The following is a 22,760-nucleotide window of genomic DNA, read 5'->3' on the forward strand; positions in this document are numbered from 1 at the left end:
TTCTAGACAGGGATTCTGTTGGTCTCAATGGGGAGCCAGGGGTATTTGGTTGGGGATTAGGTGCTTTTGACCCTGGTCTAAATAAGTCTGGGGTTAGAGACAGACGCCTCTCTGTCAATTCTATTTCATTTGAGACCACCCCTATCGCCCTCTGGAGCATCCTGTCTATTGAGGTTTGGGGCAAAGGGGCCGGAATGGAGGCCTGGGGCCCTTTTTTCTTGCACATATGTTTGGTTAAGTAAAAAACAAAAACATTAAAATTAAAATATTTAAAAAAAAGAAACACAAAAATTGCCCCAGGTACAAGCCTAAAACGCGCTAGGCCTCCTAAGGCACAGAGCCAAATTATAGATTAAAACAGGAGATTTTTGCTGCACTCCTTGTATGCCAAAATAAAAGACATTGAAATGCAAGGTAAAAGTAATGAAGGGTCAAACTATACATATGAGTTGTGTCACAGTTAAAAAAATGACTTAAAGTGGAACAGTTTGGCTGATTTGTGCTTGTGGGGCACTGGTTTACATATGTTCTAAATCCACCACCAAGTCCAGCTAAAGATTCGGGGAAGGACCACACAGCTGCAAGAAGAGTTCAGTGTGCCGGATAAAAATAGCTTCATTCAAAAGTCCCAAAGCAGTCTTACCAGAGGCTCTGAGGCGGAGATTCAAATGCCAAGGGGGGAGGATCTGGGGGGGGGGGGTGGCTCTGCCCTGCCCTGCCTCTTCCTGGCAATGACGGGCAAGGATAGGCCCGCCCTTGGCCTGGGCGCGCCCACACGCATCCCGCGCCGTCGTGGGAGAGGCAGAGCTATAAGCGCGATCACCACGCCTCCCCCTTACCAGCGACACCTGGAGTGATGGCTAGGGACGCTGGGACTTGTAGTCCTTGAAGCAAGGGTTCGGCCATATGGTGCCAAGAAGCGCTATGTAGCCAGGAGTGGGTGTCAGAGCTCCAGCCCTCCTCTGGACTGTCCCGAAGTTGATTTTGCCCCCAAACAACGGAGCTCAAACAGCAAGACAGCAGCGATGGACCCCGCGCCGCGGTGGGAGAGGCAGCGCTATAAGCGTGATCACCATGCCTCTCCCTTACCAGTAGCACCTGGAGTGATGGCTAGGGACGCTGGGACTTGTAGTCCTTAAAGCAAGGGTTCGGCGCTATGGTGCCAAGAAGCGCTATGTAGCCAGGAGTGGGTGTCAGAGCTCCAGCCCTCCTCTGGACTGTCCCGAAGTTGATTTTGCCCCCAAACAACGGAGCTCAAGCAGCAAGACAGCAGCGATGGACCCCGCTCCGCGGTGGGAGAGGCAGCGCTATAAGCGCGATCACCACGCCTCCCCCTTACCAGCGGCACCTGGAGTGATGGCTAGGGACACTGGGACTTGTAGTCCTTGAAGCAAGGGTTCGGCGCTACGGTGCCAAGAAGCGCTATGTAGCCCGAAGATGATGTTGCCCACAAACAACGGAGCTCAAGCAGCAAGACAGCAGCGATGTTAAAAACACACTGAGGCTGTTGTTGGTGTTTCAAATTTGAGTCAAGCAACCCCTAGCTGCCCTTGGGCTCCTGAAAATGTTCCCACAAATATCCTGAGTGATGTTATGGTGAAGGCTCTTGATGGCACATTTAATTCGAATAGTGACTCAAAAATAGTTCATCTTAGTCCATCCGGCACTATGTCAACATTAAAACTCTAAAATAATCTTGATTTGTAAGAAATACTTTGAGTACATAATCAATATATTTACAAGTACACATTCATAACATTTCATTATGCCTGAATTTAGGGATTGTTTAATTTGTTTCTGGAGGTGTAACAATGAAATCCTTTCCTTAGTATTGGAAAAAATATTCTTCTACATATGTCAGTCGTGAGTATGAACAAAGCACATAACCTGTTGTTGTGTTGTGCTTAAAAGGTTGAACTGCCATCTGTTTGATGTAGAACCTTGGTCATCCTGGAATGCTGTCTCCAAGGAATTCCAAGGGGACAGTTGGTGCTAGGGTTAAAGGTGGAGGACTCTGATATCGGTTGGTGTAGGATTTATCTGTTAAACCTTGAAAGACACTTACCGGGTCGTGCCTTCCCTTCATACAAATGACGTAACATTAGCATCATGGAGCCTAGGAGGAGAATGACATTAAAAACCACACCAGCGTCTCCTCAACCCACTTTGTAGAACCTGGAGAAAACCCCCTACCTTGCTGCTGAACATTCGCTGTCTGCCGATGGGTCGGCCATCTCTTCCAGGTACATCCTAGTGGGACGCTACCAGAATGGAAATGTGGAACTTGGCAAGTGCAGCCCAGACTCAGGCCTCCCTCATGCTTTAGAGGCAACATGTGTCACCTCAGCCAGAGTCGGACCCTGCTCGCACTTCGGAAGTAGTGTGCTGCACAGTAGCTACTAGTTTGACTTGCTCATGCCTCAATCTCAGTGCGAGGCACGATTGAAGCCTTCGCTCATGTTCTGTGGCAGAGCACGGCAGATAACCAGTTTCCTCTCTTACTCATGGACAGTGTGCTGCACCGCGGCAGTGTCAACACTCACACAAGGGATGTTGCGTCACCTGGACGCGCAACGTACAAGCCATCTTGCTTTGGTACATTGCGTTGTTTCACAGGCGATGGCTGTAACCTGATTTAAGGACCCTGGAGCAGCCATCTTGAGTTGGGTGATCGTTTTTCAAGCATTGTGACAAATTGGTGACTTTACTTGCAATACTGAGAACTGTGCTTGCAGTTACCCGCTCTTCTCTTTCTTTTGGATGAGTTATTATCTTTTAGCACCACTGCTCATTTTCAAAGAGTGACTCATTCACCATGTATATTTAAATTGGTCTCTTATCTTTTAAGTATATTCCTTCTGAACTTTAACAGCTTTCATCCTTCACATCATTCTAAGATGAAAAAGGCTGATATGTCTTGACCTTCTGTGTTTTTATCTGATAAAGGTGAACCAGAGATGGAAAAAAACGTTTTGATTCATAGCTTATAACCATAGGTGGTAAAAAGTTTCTGGTGCCAGGAAACAATTAGTTCTTCTGTACAGTTTAGGAGTGGAAGGTCACAATATTTATGACAGCCTTGAAACCATTTCTGTAGGGAATGCAAGAGAACCTAGAGATTCTTATGAGATGTCTGTATAAATATTAGAGAAACATTTTGAGGCAACGATCAATGTTGTTGTGTAGCACCACAATTTATTTTCAAGAACACGAGGGACAGGTGAAAGTGTGGGGAACTATGTGGCTTGCTTGCGAACACTAGCAAGCACTTGTGAATTTGATCTTTGAACTGATTCGCTAATCAGGGATCAGTTGTTGAGATGCACCAACAATGTCATGGTTCAAGAGAAGTTATTGACAAAAACCCCAGATCACATCTCAGAGAGACTATTTCTTTTGTTGAAAGCATAGAAAGCACAAACACATGGGTGGATGAGATGAGTGTTATACCTCCTCCATTGCAGAGTGATTCCACTAATGCTGGAATAAATTAAATTGCTGGAAATGTTGTTGATAAAATCAAATTTGAAGGGAAACAAATGTGTGGTAGTAAGAAAGCAAGGAATAGTAAAATCAAATGTTATTGATGTTGCAATCCATGCCACTCTTCAAATAGTTTTCAGTGCTACGCCAGGAATTCTATTTGCAGGAAATGTTGAAAAAGGGGTCACTATGCCCATGGTTGTAAGGGTGACAAGGGTCAGTGAGGGTGTTGGTTCAGTAAGTGAAGATCTCACTTAGATAGTTTTAACCATAAAAGCCCAATCCTAGTGAAGTTGATGTGGGTCACTTGATGATGCCCAAGTGTTACATTAAGCTAGATGATAAGGAAATTGTACTCTTGGCTGTCCTGAGTTCACATTATACCATGATGGGTGATCAAAATTGGAAGAAGGAGTTTCTCTCCTCCCATCTGACATTAGTCCTGTAAGCTATGGAGGTAACAAGATTGATATTTTGGTTATCGTGAGGATTACGTGTATGGACAAGGATAATTTGGGAAAAGTGTATGAGGCCTACCAGGGTGACAATTTATCAGGGTGGCAACACCAACGGGCTATGAGTATGAAGTTGAATCCCAGTGCCTTCCAACCAGTCATGTCTGTATCAGTGAAGCACGAGTATGGTGACATTCCTTTATGTTTCCCAAGCGTGTTCAGTGGTAAAGAGGGTCTTCTTAAGGTATTCAAACACAAAATAATTTTGAAGAAAAATGCTATTCCCTGTAGTCACAAAGTCAGAAAAGTTCCCAATCTCATGTTGGAGCCTTTGAAGAGAGAGATCAGCAGATTGATTGAGGAAAGCATAATCAAGGAGATTGAATCCTTGGAATGGCATGCTGCAGGTGTATTGGCACCTAAAGATGGGGGCAAACAGATCAAAATGTGTGTTGACCTCAGAGATTTAAACAAGTGCATTTATGTAACAGCTGCCGTCTTCCTCAGGACCTGCATGACGATATTGTGGCCCACCTCCAGCCAGCCTCAACTCGGTATGCTGTTATAGCACTCAGGCTTAGAGAGGCCAGGCGGGGGAAAGGGTGTGGGAAAGGAACTGTGGGGAAGGAGATCTGAAAAGTAGAAATCAGTTAACACACATAAATCAACAATAGGTTTAATAGCCTTCAAGATTTGTTTCTGTCTCTTATCTTAAATATATCTTGGATATATTCTATGATCTGCTAGCATCCTTCCCATACAGAAACAGATATGATCTCTGCAATAACATCTTGCAGAACTATAAGAGACCCAAATGTTCTGCAATGACTACTTGCAGCATGGCGATACTCGAGCACTACACATAGCAGGTGTATTCCAGCACCCTGTTCAATGGTCACAGGCATTGACTTATGTAATAAGACATGAATCTCTAGCATGAGACACACACACATACATCAAAACACTTTCCGAGAATACTGCCCTGCGGAGATTCAAGAGAGGGTGTGACCGTAATGCAGAAATAAATGCGTTCCCCACCAGGGGTGTCTTACCGCTCAGAGCACGGCCTGCTCTGACTATGGCTACCGGAGCGTAGCCGAAAATGAAACTGCAGCAAGCTGAGGAACCTCTCAGCTCTCGATGGAGGACACGCACCAGCGCGGGACCAAGGGTTGAACAATGGCTGGAGCGCTGTCGAGCAACGTCGGGACGTCACTGCGGAGACGGAATCCAAGATGCTCTCCAGAAATCCCCTGGGGCCGGCAGCAGTAACTGGAACCTGAAGGAGATAGAAACCTGGAGCTCCTGCTCCACCCAAGATTGAAGAATAGTGAGCAGCACCCCAATGGCGGGGCTGCTTTATAGATCTGGACCATGCCCTAGATGACTATCTTCAGCAGCAGGTAAAACCCCAGCGGGGAAAACTCAGCAGCTTCATCAGAAAAACAAATGGAAGCAACAGCGGAGAAACCTCAGTGGGGAAAACCCCAGTGGGGAAAACCCTGCAGCTGCAGAAGGAAAACAAATTGAAGCAACACCCTAATCAAGCATTGCAACCTGTAACAGAAAGGTTACATTAAAGCAGGACATTGTAACCACCAATGTGCAAAGTGGGACAGATGCCTTTCTCATAGCATACCACTCCCCTACGGGGCAGGGGGGGACCCACAAAACCATGCACGCTGTGATCGGGGCGGGCCCTAGAACACGTGCCGCTGCTGTACTGACAATTTAGGTTGATTGTCCTCCTCTTCCCAACATCTCTGAGGCTTTAACCATGCTTGGGGGTGCCAAGGTGTCCAGTATCATGGACCTCTCATCTGCATATCATCCAGTTAAATTACATGACAAATCCAGAAATTTGACGTCATTCATCACACCTTTGGGGACTTACCATTTTATTAGGACGCTATTTGGTTTGGCATCCGCGTGGTACGATTTCAAACGATCATGAAGAAGGTTTTGAAGGGTGTATCGGCCATACTTTTCTTTCAGGATGACATCCTAGTTATGGGAAAGATCTGGAAGTATATGATAGTACACTTGTGAAAGTGTTCGAGAGATTGATTGTGAATGGACTAATATTGAAGAAAGAGAAATGTATATTTTGAGTAAGCTCTGTTTCCTATTTGGGCCATACCATTTCTGCTGAAGGGATTAAACCGAAACTGGATTTTGTTGACCTGATTCTGAAAGCGCCAGCACCACAAGACAAAGACCAAGTGAGATCTTCCCTTGGGTTAGTGGAGTTTTAGTGCAAATTTATACACAATTTTCCAGTGTGGTTCAGCCTATCTGTGCTTTACTGAAAAAGAGATATGACTTGTGTGTGGTCTAATGAGTGTGGAGAGGCTTTTGAAGCCTGCAAGAACTGTATTGATAGAACTACCACCCTGGGGCTCTTTATGTATCTAAAAAAATATTTTGTCCACAGATGCCAGCCTAAAAGGGCTAGGGGCAGTATTCTCCAATTTGTGATGGTGAAGAATGTGTCATAGCATCAGCATCATATTCGCTCCAGGATGCGGATGAACAGTACTCTGTCATTGAGAGGAAGGCTTTGGTGTGTGCATGGGCAATGAAACCTTTTAAGTTCTATCTTTGGGGAATGCCATTAGTGTTAGATCTGATCACAGACCATTAGTTCCTGTATTTTTCATTAGAAAGGATGATGAGCGGACGCCAGGATTAAGAGATGGATGGCGTGGTTGAGTGATTTCAATTTACAAGTGGAGGATATTGCTGGTTCCAAGAACAGGTTAGAGGACTGCTTATCCAGATTGCCATTAGACAAGGGTGAGATGATTTCAGACGATGATCACATTATCTGGGTCTGTGAAAGTGCTATAAGTAAAGAGGAGTGGTGGATGGCAAGGGAGAGTGATGAGGAGACTAAGGAACTCAAAGAGTTCATGGTTACGGGATGGCCAGAGTTCAAATCTCTATCAGAAGCAATAAGGTGATTTTTGAATGTGAAAGAAGACATTAGTTGGATCGGAAGAGCACTGTTCAGGGATAACAAGTTTGTTCCACACAGAGGTATAAGAGGTAAAGTCATGAATCTTGTGCATGAGGGCCACTTAGGGAGGAGATGGTCCCTTCTATTCTTTACCTCCCAATGAACGATGTGTGATACTATTAGTGGATTATATGCCCAAGTGGGTAGTGACCAAATGTGTGACCTCAATCGACATCAGAGTTGTCATCAACTTCTTAAGGGAGGAGTTTATTCGTGAAATTCTTAAAATTGTCACAGACAATGGTCTTCAGTTGGCATCTTAAGAGATGCAGGAGTTTCTGAAAGATATGTCTATAGTTCATCTCAAGACAGCATTGCATTCTCTGCAAATGAACAATCTTACTGAACACATTAATCAAATGGTGAAGTCCTGTATGCAAAACACTGTGTAAATGAGAAGGCCTTTGTCGGATGTGTTGAATGAATCGTGGTGGACTCATTGCAACGCTCCCAGCCGGGTAACCTTTCTTCTGGATGACAGGAAGAGTTGAGAACATGTAGTTTAATCCAGCATGGATGAGTGGAGAGATTCAAGGATTGACACAATTGGATGAAGAGTTAGAAATGAATGAACTCAGAAGTGAGGGCAAGTTGTTGAGAGATGTCTATCATAGCAAGTTTAAGAAGAACATTGATAAAAAATAATTGTACCAAGTTTCTGCCGTGGTTGGTGGGTGAAATGGTACTAGTGATTAAGCCGGAATTTGTGGGAATGGGTAAGTCAAGTTACATGGATCCATCCAACATTAAGACCATAATGAGCAATGTTGGTAGGCTGGATAACGGTGACGTGGATTAAATCTAGATTGGTGAAATAGAATGGTGGAAATTTTGACAATACCATTGATGGTTTCAGTCTGAGGCAAGTCTGATCCCTGGTAAATGCGAGCGCAGCAATCTGCTAAGTAGTCATTGTTGCAATCACGCTCCAAGAATATTTCCCAGACATACCATAAGGTCTTTAACCAGACTCTTCTAGTGTAAAGACTATGTGGTGTTCAAGTATGCCATTTTTGTTTAGTAGCATGTTTCATTGTTCGTTTAATCTCATGTATATTTTCCCTATTATTTTTATACTTTTTAGGTATTGTTATTTCTTTCTTGTAACATTGATGATATTGTACTATGTATCATAATTTTCCGCTATCCGCACTTTTTCCTGTATGATTCAGATTTGGTTGCTGTACAGGTTTCTTTTGTTGTTTAGTGAGTGGATATTTGTTGCGTTGTACTTAGAATATTGAACTGTGGTTTGTTTTATGTAGAACCATGGTCATCCTGGAATGCTATCTCAAAGGTATTTAAGGAGGACAGTTTGTGCAGGGGATTAGGGGTGGAGGTTGCTGATCTCGGTTGGTGTAGGATTTATCTAATAAAACGTCTTCCCTTCATATGAACAATGTAACACCTGTCCTTTCTTCTGTCGCCCCACTTGTCACAATAGCAAATTAGCCCAAGAACCTGTGACTCCACACAGATACAACTGATTAAGACTCAAATGCATAAACCCCATAGCAAATGGCAGATCCTGTACGTTAAAACAATAAAAAGTGATGATTTGGATGCTTGCAAAGGCCTCATTCACTGGAAATGACCTTGGACGGGAGTCCATCGCTTCTTGCCTACTCTACTACAGTAGCCGTGGAGCAATCCTATGTGAACTGTCTTAGTCCTGCTGTGTTAGAGGCCATCCAGCCTGAACTGACAGGCCACATTACCTCTCAACAGAACATGAAAAAAGTATAGGAGTTCAGCCTAGTTAGTCATCATTGGTGAGGTACAGGTTGAATTCAACTTATTTTGTAAGTTAGCCACTGTTTTTGCACTTTGTAATTTTACATTATTTGCACCATAATGCCAAAAGGTAGTTTCTTAAATGCCACAATTATCTCTCTTTTTACTGCACATTTCAGATCCTTTTTATTCAACTTTGCTTGGCTATAGATTCCCAACGAATCTAGCTTCATGGCCCAGTTTTCAGAATAGAAGCACCAAGCAGGCCTTATGTTAGCGTGACCAGTCATATTATGAATGTTAATTAATTTGAAGAGGTTGGATTTCAAGTGTAATTCTACCACACCAGGCGGAGTTTAATGCCATTCCTGCAACAAGCTAAACACCCTTCAAAGTGCCTCATCTGAAGTCCTCTTCGTCATACTGATGGGTTCTCTCCAGAGGGTCGATTCTAGTTTCCAGTATATTATAACATTGAAACAGAGAAAATCACAAAGCACTGAATTAAATCTGTTGGTGAATTTCATTGCTGTAACCACTGAGCTATTTTATTACACCAACTAACATTGTGGGCAAAAAGTTGTGGGCAAAAAGTTGTGGCACTAAAAAGTAGTGTTACAATGTACTTTTAGAAAAAAACAAATCGGAAAAGTGTGGTTTATAATAAAGACAGGACTTTGCACTTTAAAAATACAAATGAATTCCAAAGTAATTTAAAGTAGTTTGTTTTTTAACAATACATGTGTAATGGTGGTTAACTTAAGGACTAAAGGTAATGGATGGGTTTTAGGGTTGGTTTCAAAGTTAGGGTTTAGATTAGTATATGGAATGGGGCTGGGTTGAGGGTTATAGTTGGCATAAGTGATGGAATTTGACTAACACAGCCCTATTTTAGAGTCACAGCACACTGAACTCTACAGGTACTCTGTACCCCTTACCTCTGTACACTACTGACCATAAATTCATATGCAGTGCAACATAACGAGAGAAAGTGGTGGAGAGACCCTAAAGTATTCAAATCCGACAATGATCAATCTGACTGGTTTCTGACAGGTTCAAGGAACCTATCGGCCAGTCGAAACCGCCACATAATCTCGTATGGACAGCATTTCCTCTGTCGCGAATATGATGTCAGTTTCCGACAGGCTTTGGATGTCAGAATTTCAGACATGGAAAGCCTGTTGGAAAGCGACTTTGGTGCCCCCTAGCAGGGCCTCCCTTCTTCCACGGCCTCCAGTTGGGAGCCGAGGGGACACCGATGGTGCCTGCACTGTGTGGCAGGCACCGTGCAGGGATTTACTGTAACTCCCATTACTCTATGGGAGCTTGTGCGGCTGCAGGTTTCCGACCGCCATACGAGCTCCCATAGGGAAATGGGAGTCTGCGACCGCACCATGTGTGGTCGCATCGTAATTGTGGTTTCGGACCGCCGACCCACGGTCAGTTGATTTCGAAACCGCAAGGAAGTCGGTCAGAAGCAACTCCAACCAACATCCAAATTAGACCCATAATCTCATCTGTGTCAAAGTCCACAAATGTGCAATGCATCTGCACTGGTCTCTCCCATGTCAACGTAGCAGACTTTCCAACAAGTGCCACTGCATTGTGTAGAGCAGACATTCGACTTCTCAAGCCTATGTTTGTTATGGAGAGATTGTTCATTTTCAACCACCTATTAAAAGTTAGCTTTATTGATCACGCCTAGCCCAGTTGTTAAACCATAACACTAACATACAGCCTCTCAGTAAATATGAAATTTCATTCACGGCTATGAATAACTTAAGCATTGGTGTAAAAATGACATCCAAATATCTAGGGTAAGTTCAAAGGGCATTGCTGGAGAGACATTCTGAACACATCTTTTATTAAATATGAATCCTGTAAGCAAGGACAATACATCATAGTAGATTCATTGTATTTGAAGTCCTCCCCCTGTCCTGCTAACTCTTTTTGGCTTTATTGATGCCCCACAAACATGAGTACCCAGCTGGAACCCCCATTTTTTTTACCACTAATCCGTTTCCAGGTCTTGATAGCTTTCAATGTTTTTTTTTTTTTTTACATAGCCCTAGGTTTTTGTAGTGAAACGTAAAGATGCTTTCTTTCGAAAAATCTATAATTGATCAGGATATTCGCCATGAACTCTAGCCTCTGCCCCAATTCCATGCTTCCCTGCTCTTAAATATTAGCTAACAAATTGCACCAGTTTTTCGTCGTGTGATTAACAGCATACATTATCCGTGAAATCCTGCAATAGTTTATCCTAAATTTGCATTGATAGACCTTTGCAAATCATTGTCCCCATTTTTACTACACTATACGCCCAGATCGTACCCTAAGTAATGGTATGCAATTACATAGTTTTCCAAAACAATCAAACATCACACAGTAAATTAAATTGAACAAAAATATGTGCACTCAAGTTTTGCTTGCAGTTGTTCTGTATTAAGTGTTTTTTGTTTAACGAAATATTTCTTCTTGAGACCCCTGCCTATATTCTCACCTTGGCTCTCTCCTTTTTGTCCTTCCAGTGTTCTGAGTAAAACGAATTTACTAACATTTAGCAGCCCCCCAAGAATAACACAAATAGGAGGTGCTCAATCCCTTATAAGAATGATTCTGAATTTAGTTGTATGCAGACCCTGATCAAACGTGATGTATTGCAAAGCAATCACGAACATCGCTGAACCTACAGAATCTGGCCCTGAATATGTTAAAAAATTAAATACTTTCAGAGGTCTATAACTCAAAAACTAGACTGGTAAATCTCGTGAGAACAAAATGCATCTTACAGGAAAATATCGTCCGATGAGATTGAATTAAATTTGGATTGTAAAATTGAAACCGTTTCTTTTTTTACTTGATACGTTGAGGTTATGGTCGTGTTTTAATCACTCTCAAAGAAAACATTAGTGATAAGAAATAGAAATTTGTTTGTAGACAGCAAACCATCATTTATTCTATAGCATCATGACAGAAAAGTCGAAGTTGCCTCTTCACCCCTTTCCATGTCATTTGTACCAAAATCCAGGCTGATGAGAGGTTGAGCAACATTGTATTGACTAATCCGCCGCTACTAAATTAAACAAGGTCTAATCTGTTTCTTAAACCCCATCGGACAATGTAACTGTACATATTAGACATGTTTGTTTGTAAAATAGATTATTAACGTTGTTTCTCAATTTTAATTATTCTTTAGAGAAATCTTCACCCTGGTGGAATCATTCCCACAGAGGAATGTGACCAGTAAGGTTTGTAAAGGAAGGAAAGCCAGTATCCCAGGAAGAGAATTTCCACTGCACCGCGCCAACTCAGATATGTGCAAGGTCCTACTGAGCGAGGATGAGAAGCCGCAAGAGCCACCAACATTGTTTTGAACTGGAAGCTCCAGCGACCACCAGACCAGTGTCCATCTGCACACGCTACAGCACTCTGGCATTTGCGCCCAATGCAGCAAATTTAACTCATTAGAACAATCATTGTATACAAAGTGAGGGACAGGATGCCAGCCCTAGACTTATTTTAAAATCGACCATCCGACTGCTCCCCATCAATATCCGTTAATGCTATTTATTTAATGGAAATAATAATGCTGTTTTTTTATCATGAACTTGGAATCTACTACTGTCATCAGTTGTGGTCTACACTAGCTTTCATAGAACTCACTTAAAAGGTGTCCCAGCTAATCAGTGCTTGAAATGGAAAATTGTTGTTTCTGAGAAGTGCCGGTACTCTAGAATGAAAAGTATAGCATTTCTCTTGAGAAATGCCGGTACTTTCCCATTCAAAATAGAAAAGTGCCGGTACTCCGTACTGGACAGTACCGGCCCATTTAAAGCACTGCAGCTAATACTAAAACCTGGAGCTGTCTGATATTCTCCACACTACTCTATTGCCCCACAGTTTTGCCTCCATCTTGACCTGGACAGTAAATTTGTACCTTTGGTCGTGCTCATTTAAAGATGATAATCTGTACAACATCACCCAGTAAAAACAGAGCCAAAAATATTCTGTAATATTTTTGCAGGGTAGCACATTCCGACACAAAGGGCCTTATTTCAATGGGAGTTATTGTCTCTCTCATTGATGTGAGGGTTGGGAAAGGGGGCAACAGAGCTGTTGCAAACAAAGGAAAACCCACAGTAAGGCTGATGGAATGTCTATAAGCCCTAAGAATAAGAACAAATGTGAAAGGTTATGTGGAGAGATGAAGGTGAGAGGTAATAAAGGGGAGGTGGTCCCAACTTTGTCCTAATAAATTGATTTAAAAAAAGACTTTCACCCTACACTCAGCTCCCTTTAAAAGACTGAAGAAAGCTCTTGTGATGAAAAAAAACCTCTTTAATTTGTCTGAAGAATAAACCAAGCATTTGGAATGCAATAGGTCTCACATTTGCAAGAGTTTAAGCTATTGGTATTGTAAATGACAATGCCTTTTATTTATGCTTTAAAAACCAAAACATAAATAAAAGGCATTGTCATTTACTATGCCAATAGCTCAAACTCACGTAAATGTGAGGCCTATTGCATTGCAGATGCTTGTTTAGTTTACCAGAGACCTCGCAAACGAAAGCACATGCACTGTCTCGGGCAATACGTAAAAAACAGATCGTAATGTTCAAAGTTCTGCAGTACCAACAACCACCTCCCAGTCATTTATGCTGAGGGATGAGATGTTGAAGCAAACCACAAGAACTCGTGCCTAACCTTCTGTACGACACTTTCGCTTGGTATACACTGATCCATGCAATTCATTTCTTACATTTAAACCGCGTCTGCAACAGGAGAAAAATTTGAATTTGACATGCAACCCAAGTGTGAAACCTGTAGCGGGAAATTTGCCAGAGGATATTTCGGTATACTGCATTCTGACATGCAACCCTTACAAGCAGTTTAATCACTAGTGTATGTGTTCATTAGCCAAATGTGCACTCGCTCACTAAAAAAACCTCTTGAGTGACCCTGTCATTGGACTGTCTTTTTTATGTCATGTAATCATCAGTTTGCCACTTTTACATTTTGAACAAGAATGCCCTGATTGTAGAGGTGTCCTATCAGAGTCTACTTGTGTGTTGGCTTTTAAGTATTAATAGATAACCCTCTTCTACAGTGTCTCAACACCTGCTTGGACAGTCTTCTCCCACTTATCAATATGAATTTTGTGTCTCCAGCTTTTTATGTGGTCCCCAAGCTGAGCTTCTTATGGTTGTAGACTTGAAGAATGCAAACATTTGAAATGCATCACCTTATAGGCAGCTATGTAGTTCAATGAGTTTGTCTAATAAATGTAATTAAAACATTTTGTTTTTTTCTTTGAAAAACCATCCCCAAATATACGTGTTCAGAATTGTATCTTGGGTTGGTCAGGTGCTTTTAGACTGGCAATTGTGATTTATCTGTAGTAGAAAGTGTTTGCAGCATGTGCTGTCTCCTGGCAGGTTTTTCTTTCATGTATGGATATAGTCTACTCGGGAGACCCTGTCACTGATAAACATTGTCAAATTGTTGATATGAGCGCTGTTGTTTTTTTTTTTTTGTAAACAAATTTTATTAGTCAAATACGCAATTAGCGGAGCTCTGCGATCCAGAGGCTTCCGTAGCATCAATGAACAATATCTTGGCTTTTTTTTTGATTTCAAAAGAATTTATTATTTTAAGGGAGTAAGATCAAGCATAGCATACAATCAAGAATGATACAAATGATATCAGCTGAAAGACATCCAACCTGGAAAGATGAGAGTTAACACTAAAATTTCATTACAAAGTTAATTAATCTGGAAATATCAGAGGAATGCATTAAATAAGGAAGAAACAATGGATAATCAGGAAACATGCTTATCATAAGTATCATCATCCTATATTAACTTGGGGATGAAAGGAAAGAAAGGAAAGAGAGCAAAGACAGAAAAAAGATAGAAGAAAAGAAGAAGAAAGACAAGACAGGATGAAAGAAGAGAAGAGGATTTCCAAAGGATTCACCCAACAGCAACGACAGCATTAACCAGGCACATCAAAAGGATATTGAGCCACCAATCCCTCTGAGGCCCTTTGCATGTACGTATCTAGAGTCTGCCACACATCATTAGATATAGACGGAGAGAGGTGAACATGATCAACTGACGTATGAGCACTACGCAGAAAAGAAACCCATGCCCACCAAGTATGATAAGAGATTGAAGAAAAAGATTTCCACTCCATGAGAATTACTTTGACAGCAATAGTTAGTAAAAGATCCAATAGTTGTAATTCCATGGCATCTAAGGGCAACGGGACCGAGGCCGCCAACGGACCTAGAAGAATTAGTGGAAAAGAGAGTTGAAACTTAATATCAAAGATAAGCATGAGGTGTTTGTGAACTAAACCCCAAAAGGGTTGGAGCAGAGAGCAATCAAAGAACATATGCTGGAAGTCACCTGGTGCAAGACCACAACTCCAACATCGATTATCGTCCTTGAGATTTAACGTGTGTAAACGAGTGGGAGTCCAGTGAAGAAGATTAATAGAGAAAAACTTAGATTGCATTAATGAGGGGGCGATTTTATTACGAAGAGAGAGCCTCCCAATATCGTGCCAAGTGTCTGAAGAAATATGATCGGTGACCTCATGCTCGAAATGACGTAGCCATTTTTGCTGTGCAACAGTTTGAGTAGGAAGTGTCGAGGACGACAAAAATTTATAAATCCTAGATGCTACATGACCAGACTTAATCCATAGGTGAAAAAGCATAATCATGGGGGAAGAAGGCTGAAGCTGTATTCTAGCAAGTGCTACCTTTATCTTAAGAAAAGTATAAAAATCTAAATTAGATAAAGAAAATTGCTGGGCCAGGGTAGAGAAAGGAAGAGGGTCATTATTGGAATCATACAAATGTTTAACAAGCGAGATACCTTTCCCCGACCAGTAAGACATCAAGTCTGGATCAATAGTAATTTTGATTTTGGAATTTCGCCAAATGGATGACCATCTAGTTTTATGCAGCGGAATCGCCACTCTCATATCAACTTTGCGAATCGCAGCAACAGTATCCAAAATAATAGATCTAGAAAATGGAATGAAAAGGGTATTCGTGGTTAAAAAAGAGGCAGTTGGAAGAGGAGAGGTCAATTCCTGTTCTATTAGCAACCAAGCTGGAACATGCATAAAGGGAGAGGAAAACCAGAGCGCACCCTGGGAAGCTAAAAAAGCAGATTGATATTTTCCCCAATCAGGAAGATTACATCCCCCCAACTCGTAGGGTTTCCTCAAAAATGTATAGGCAATTCTAGCCCTTTTATTATTCCATAAGAATTTGGAGGTAATTAAATCAAGATCATGAAAGAAGGCATCAGAGAGCTTTACTGGAAGCATAGAAGAGACAAAATTAATAATAGGTGTTATCATCATTTTAAGAGTTTGGAGCCGACCCCACCAGGAGATATGCTTCGGAGACCAATTATCTAAAAGATGTCACACTTTAAGAATAGTTTGAGATTCATTATAAGTAACCGTGGCATAAAGGGTGGAACAAAAATAAATACCCAGATATTTTAGTTGCTTAGATTGCCACTTAAAGCCCGCCGAACCCATATGAGAGGAGAAGCAGTAAGCATTTAAGGGGAACATTTCTGTCTTATCTCTGTTCAGTGTATAACCTGAAACCTTTGAGAAAATGGAAATGATCTCAGAAATAGCCGGGATAGCACGTGCAATATCATCAGAAAAAATGAGAACGTCATCAGCATAGGCAGCTACTTTTAGCTGATGGGAACCAAAGGAAAAACCCATAATATCTGGATGTACGTCAATCAGTCTGAGAAGAGGATCAATGGACAACAAAAATAAAAGAGGAGACAAAGGACACCCTTGTCTAGTACCCTGGCAAAGATTAAAAAAGGACGAGGTAGCCCCATTCACTCTTATGTTAGCCCTAGGTCGGGAGTAAAGAGACATAACCATACGGATAAAAGAATCACCAAGGTTATGTGCACATAAAACAGCTCGTAAAAAAGGCCAGGAAACCTTATCAAAGGCCTTTTCAGCATCAAGGGCCAAGGCCGCCGCCGGAAGGTTGGATCGCTTAGCGGCACCTAGAATATGACAGAAAGTACGGATATTATCACGTGCAAGACGACCCTTTACAAAACCTGTTTGGGAAGAATGAACCAATTGAGGGATAAAGGATTCTAATCGTTTAGCTAGGATTTTAGCAAAAATCTTAGCTTCCATGTTAAGCAGGGAAATAGGACGAAAATTCTTGGGGTCTGAATGATCTTTTCCTTCTTTGGGGATTACTACAATAGTAGCATTGGCAGCAGAGCCAGACACAGAGCCATCCTTGATAAAAGTATCAAAGACCGATTGAAGTTTCGGAACAATCACAGAAAGGAAGGTCTTATAAAACAAAATAGGGTACCCATCAGGACCCGGAGCCTTACCGGAACGAGTGGCTTTAATCGCGGAAATAATTTCATCAGAGGTAATCGGGGCATTTAATGAATTATTAGCATCCTCCGGTAGAACTTTCAAAGGCACTGTCTTCAAAAACTCCTGGCACTGTTCAAAAGACGCCTGAGTAGAGGGGGTATATAAATTATTATAAAAATCGCGAAAGACCTCAAGAATCTCTTCAGTCTGAAATTTCCTCTTACCAAGATGGTCAGTAATAGAGGAGATTTGGGAAGACTTATTAGCAGATTCCTGGAACTTTAATGTAGCTGCAAGAGTCTTGCCCGCACGATTTTTTAACAGTAGCCTCTTAGATTTCTGAGCTTGAAAACCAATATGCGCCCTCTTAGTGACAATTGTATTATACGCATATTTTAAATTCTTAATAGATTGTAAGCACGACTTATCCTTAGAATGTCGAAAAAGAGATTCCTGACGTTTAATCTCCTCTGCTAAATCCGTGAGTTCTTTTTTAATGGCAGCGTTTCTCCTGGACATACACTTAATGACCTGACCACGAAAAGTGCATTTAAAAGAGTCCCAGAGAACAACAGGGGAGCTTACTGAACCAACATTCTCAAGGAAAAACGTCTCAATATCATTAGAAAACTCTTGAACCTGGGAAACATCATGTAAAATTTCCGTGTTTAGCCTCCAAGATCGAGACCTTGCCCTAGGAGCAAAAGACATAAGTGTGAAAGTTACCGCGGCATGATCTGAAACTAAAATGGGGTGAATAAGCGGAGATGCGGAAGCTTGAACAAGAGAGGAGTGAACCAGGAGATAATCAATACGCGAGAAGGACGAATGAGGAGAAGAAAAAAAGGAGAAGTCACTGCCAGTGGGATTATGAAGACGCCAAACATCCTGAAGATGGGTCAGAGAACACATATTAATCATTTGTTTATGTGCTTGAGGGGGACGAAAGTTAAAGGCAGAATTCCTATCCAAAATAGGATCCATTGGTAAATTAAAATCACTACCTACAACAAGAGTGCCAGAATGAGGTGTGTCATTTAGCTTTTTGGTGATCTTTTTCCAAAAAGACGGATCATCCTTGTTAGGGGCATAGATATTCATGACAAAGAGAACAGCATTACCATCGGACACCTTAGATAGTAACCAGCGTCCCTCTGTATCATGTTCAGAGGAAACAATAGACAAACCAGAATGTTTAGAGACTAAAGTAATTACCCCATTTCTTTTACCACAAGCATCTGAGCAAGCAACATCAGCAACCCACTCCTTCTTCAGAAATAATGCTTCCCTAACAGAGAGCTTTGTCTCCTGAAAAAGGACGAGATCCGAAGAAAGAGATTTGCAATAGTCTAGAATCTTCGACCTTTTAACTGGGTGACTTAGCCCTTTGACATTAAGGAGAGTACATTCAATCCAGACATAGACCTATTAACAGGAGAAAAAGATATTGCATAAATGATATATGAACTACAACATCCAAGAGACCTCGCCTCCAGACACTAGACATCAACACGAAACCGGGAGAATCCCAGGAGGAAATCCGAAGAGAAAAGGAAAAAAGAGATAAAGAAGAGAGCAAGAAGAAAGACAGAAAAAGAGGGAGAAGGGCCAACAAGGAAGGTCTGAAAAAGACCGAATTCATACAAGGGGGGGACATGGAAAATGAGCAAAGAGCCCAACATGAGGAATAGAAACCATCAACATAAATAGCCCCAAAACCGAACATAACAGATTATACGTTATTTTAAAAAGAAGAACTATCTAAAGGATATGAACAAGAATCAATTATCGTTCTAGAAACAGTACAACATATAAGTCTATACAGGCGACAAGTTGACCAAATTGATAAAAAGGTAACACCTAAATAGAGTCATAAAAAAGTATAACTGATGCAAAGAGAGCTAAAAGCTATCGTCACTATTATATCAAGCCAAACCAAAGCAGACACATGAAGAATAAGAGAAAGAATAAAGAGAAGAAATAAATTCCAAAGGATACTATATAATACATTGTGAAGAAAGTAAATGAAATAAATAGGAGAGCGGCATATAGTAATAGATCAATATATCAAACCATGAAGTCTTATGACAGATACATAAGATAAATGAGACTATACAAAAAAATGTAAAATCTATAGATAAGCTAATAAATAACTGTCCAAAAATACATATCACTCGTTGCACTCAATTAACTGAGAGAGGTGAGAATATCTTAAATATATGAACATAGAAGTAAAGAAACATAAACCTATCAATTACAATACAGCTATAGAATTCCGACCTAGTCGAAAAAGACACTTAATAATAACGAAACAAACCAATCGATGCTATAACAGTGACATGGAACTAAACACTAACTCTACCAATAGCAATTAATAAGCAACAAATACTCATCAATGAATCAAATATGTAATCAATCTATACACCAATACATTTATAAACACTAACGTTCTCCACAAATATGAGACAACCAAAGACGATGAAAGTCATACACATAACCACAATAAAAGAAAATAAGAAGTCATACACTGGGATAAGAAACGGACCAGGACCTAATATGCGGAAAGACAATTTGGGAAGGAGAAGGATAAAAAGGATGGCAAACGCGGAAGAGTGACGTCAAACCAACACGAAACATTACCACAAAATCTTGGAAGATTCATACAATAGGGAAGAAGAAGGATAAAAAGGATGGCAAACGCGGAAGAGTGACGTCAAACCAACACGAAACATTACCACAAAATCTTGGAAGATTCATACAATAGAACTATCAACAATAAAAGACCGTTACACCATACCGACAAGGAGGGAACACCACCAGACGACAAAAGCACAACAAAAACAATGGACACTAAGATCACCGTGCAGAACTAAAAGAGACTAATCTCAATAGATCTGGCAAAAAAGAAAATTCATTGCAGTATGAATAACCGCATCAGGTGCCAGAAGAACCAGGATCAAGCGAGGCCTCCATTTGAAGTTCCATCTGTAGCTCCATCTGATTATCCAAAAACGAGACCAAGTCAGCAGGTTCATCGAAGATTCTAGAGCGACCTTTAAAAGTAATGCGGAATTTTGAGGGGCCAGCAAAAGAGAAGGGGATATTCATCTCAGATAGACGCTTTCGAAGATTAAGAAAACCCTTCCTCCTTATGACCGTGTCTCTGGCAAAATCTTGAGAGATTGAAATGCGATGACCATTCCACGAAACAACTCTAACCTTCCGCATATGAGCCAGAATTTGTTCTGTATGCTGATGGCGCAGTGGCTTAAAAATTACCGCCCTAGGTTGCGTAGCAGACTTAGAACGAAAAGTGGGAACACGATGTGCACGTTCCAGCTCAAAATCTCTTTGGAAGGAAATTTGCAGTGTGGAAGGAATCCATTGATAGAGGAAATCAATCATAGAAGGCGCATCTTTCTCAACATCCTCAGAAGACCAAAAATGCGCAGGTTAGACCTGCGGTTACGATCTTCTTGCTCAATGAGGTCCTTCCGCAAAGCTACCATTGATCGCTCAAGTTGTGAAAGAAATCTGGACTGCTTTTGCATGGAATCCTCTGCGCCACTAATACGTGCTTCCGTGTCCGAAACACGAAGAGACAGGGCCTTGAAGTCATTCCTGATAGCTAACACTTCCACTTGCAATAAATCTGTGTTAGTCTTGGTAGACTGCGCAATTTCATAGACCTCATTAAGGCGCGTCAGGATAGTCTCAAGAGTGGGACTGGGGTCCTTTTGCGGAGATTCAGGTGTAGGAGATACCTGCTTGGCCCTTTTAAGCGACGCTTTAGATTCCTTTGCGTCTTTAGTATTTGAAGACGGGCCCATATTCGCAGCCATAAAGCACACCACCTCAGCAGGAGAACAGTACACCACTCCAGACAAATTCCGAGAAGAGAATGCCAGGTGAAGTAGGAAACCTCAATATATCATGAGGGAGCGAACAAAAATGGATAGCGCGCTCTTAGAGAACAGAAAAATAATAAAGGCAGATTCCAGGGACAGGGAGGGGAGCCACCTCACGAAAATATCACAACTTGCCGGTATCAAAAGGGATCCTTTCAACAGTCAGAAATAACCCAAAGGCAGGTAACCATTAAGCAAAGAGGCCCCACAAAATGGTCTTGACGATGCTTCTGACGAGCAAAATATCAGCAGAAAAACCAAAAAGTGTTACCAAAATAGGCAGCAAGGCAGCAGGCAAAAAAATAAAAAGCAATATCAGTTGAGGAAATAAAAGAAACGTCACCAGTTCTTATCTATCATCATTCCTGGGACTTCTGTGGCATTGTCGACTTCGCGCTGAGGAGAGACGTCTCACCGCTTCTGAGGAGACAAAATGGCGGCCGCTCGCGAAAACACCGAGCGCCGTCAGGCAGGATCCAGAATATGAATGCCGGCAGCCTCAGGAAGCAGGAAACCTCCTCCAAAGCACCCGTGACATGTTCCTATCCATATGGCCGATATCCGGGATGACCGGGGCAGCCCAAAACAGCAGCTATTCCTCCGTCGGCTCCCGCTCAGCACGGAGCCCAAGCGCAAACCGCCATATCGTCGCGGCGCGCAAGCCACGCCCCCAACAATATCTTGGCTTTGACATTTTCGGCATGAAATACCAAAAGAGGATTACATAAGGGACATGCATAAAAAAAAATGCGACCCCTCTAAACAACCCAACATAGCACACCCCCCACCCCCCCCTCGCACTGCCAATCCAGCAATAACAGCAATTACATTCAGAGCTACAATTCTCCCTTCGCTATGGACCATGTCCGCAAGACACCACTTCGTCCAACACACAAGTGTTACAAGCCCCCCCACCACCAAGGAGAAAAGGACTGCCGCCCTCACAGTCAATCCGCTGGGGTGGGTTCCAACTCCAAACCCCTGTAATCTGCCCATCGTTTTTAAATTTTATAATGCTTACGCAGGCAGCCCCGTGCGAGCGCTGTTGTTTTTGATGAACAGATGAACATGAGTAAGTAAGCCAACTGAGATGTCCTTATAAATCAGTAACATCGAACCAGGAGAGTAAGATCCATGCCATATTTTTTAGGATAAGCATATAAAATAGATATTCATACTATCAAGCTCAGTGGAACTAATTTATGTAATCCCTTACTGCAAACCCCAATAGAAACAATGCCATGGTATTAAATCAGTATGCAGCTTTTTATATCACTGAGTGACTAAAGGATTAATATGACTACAGTCTTTGAGATGGCGTCATAATAATGAGTAACAATTAAATAATTGTGAATTTGTATATTTTAGTTCACCATGTGTTTAGCAAAAATCATAGTTCATCGAAATAATGTCCCCGGCTACAAAATGTCTCCTTTGCACCAGAAGGCATAACACTTCTCTTGCATCATGTGAAGAAAATACCTGTCCGCGTGCATGTCCTTTAGGAGTATTGTGCTATTGTTGTACAGCTTTGGAGACCATTTCCATTCTGATGAACTGGTCCCCCTCCTGTCCTTTGACACATTCCCTCATTAAAAACACATGTATTATGTTGCCACCAATGTCACTTCTGGCAAGTATGTGTTCATCTTCAGAGGTGTTATGAAGTTGTTTGCCTTCTGATGCTTAGTGTTGTTAAGCAGGTGCATGCTGACTTGGGGCCTCCAGAAAGAGCTCTATATGCTTTAGAGTGAGGCC

The 22,760-nt window shown here is 41.7% G+C and overlaps 1 protein-coding gene across 2 annotated transcripts in view; it reads left to right on the forward strand.

The window, feature by feature from the left end:
* LOC146867721 (microsomal triglyceride transfer protein large subunit-like) overlaps window positions 1-14,205 on the forward strand; it is a 374,501-nt gene extending 360,296 nt beyond the window's left edge. Inside the window, exons 19-20 of one of the 2 annotated variants that reach the window (XR_014962100.1) lie at window positions 11,891-13,105; window positions 13,164-14,205. Coding sequence is in view for 1 of the 2 variants with exons in the window: in XM_085607151.1 (XP_085463277.1) it covers window positions 11,891-12,068 (178 nt within the window). In the remaining variant the exon portion in view is untranslated. Of the gene's footprint in view, window positions 1-11,890 lie in introns of both variants that reach the window. The other variant, XM_085607151.1, reaches the window with a different exon arrangement.
* Window positions 14,206-22,760: the final 8,555 nt, after the last annotated feature.

Source organism: Triturus cristatus, chromosome 1_2 (assembly GCF_964204655.1).
Source record: "Triturus cristatus chromosome 1_2, aTriCri1.1, whole genome shotgun sequence".
NCBI classification, from domain to species: Eukaryota; Metazoa; Chordata; class Amphibia; order Caudata; family Salamandridae; genus Triturus; species Triturus cristatus.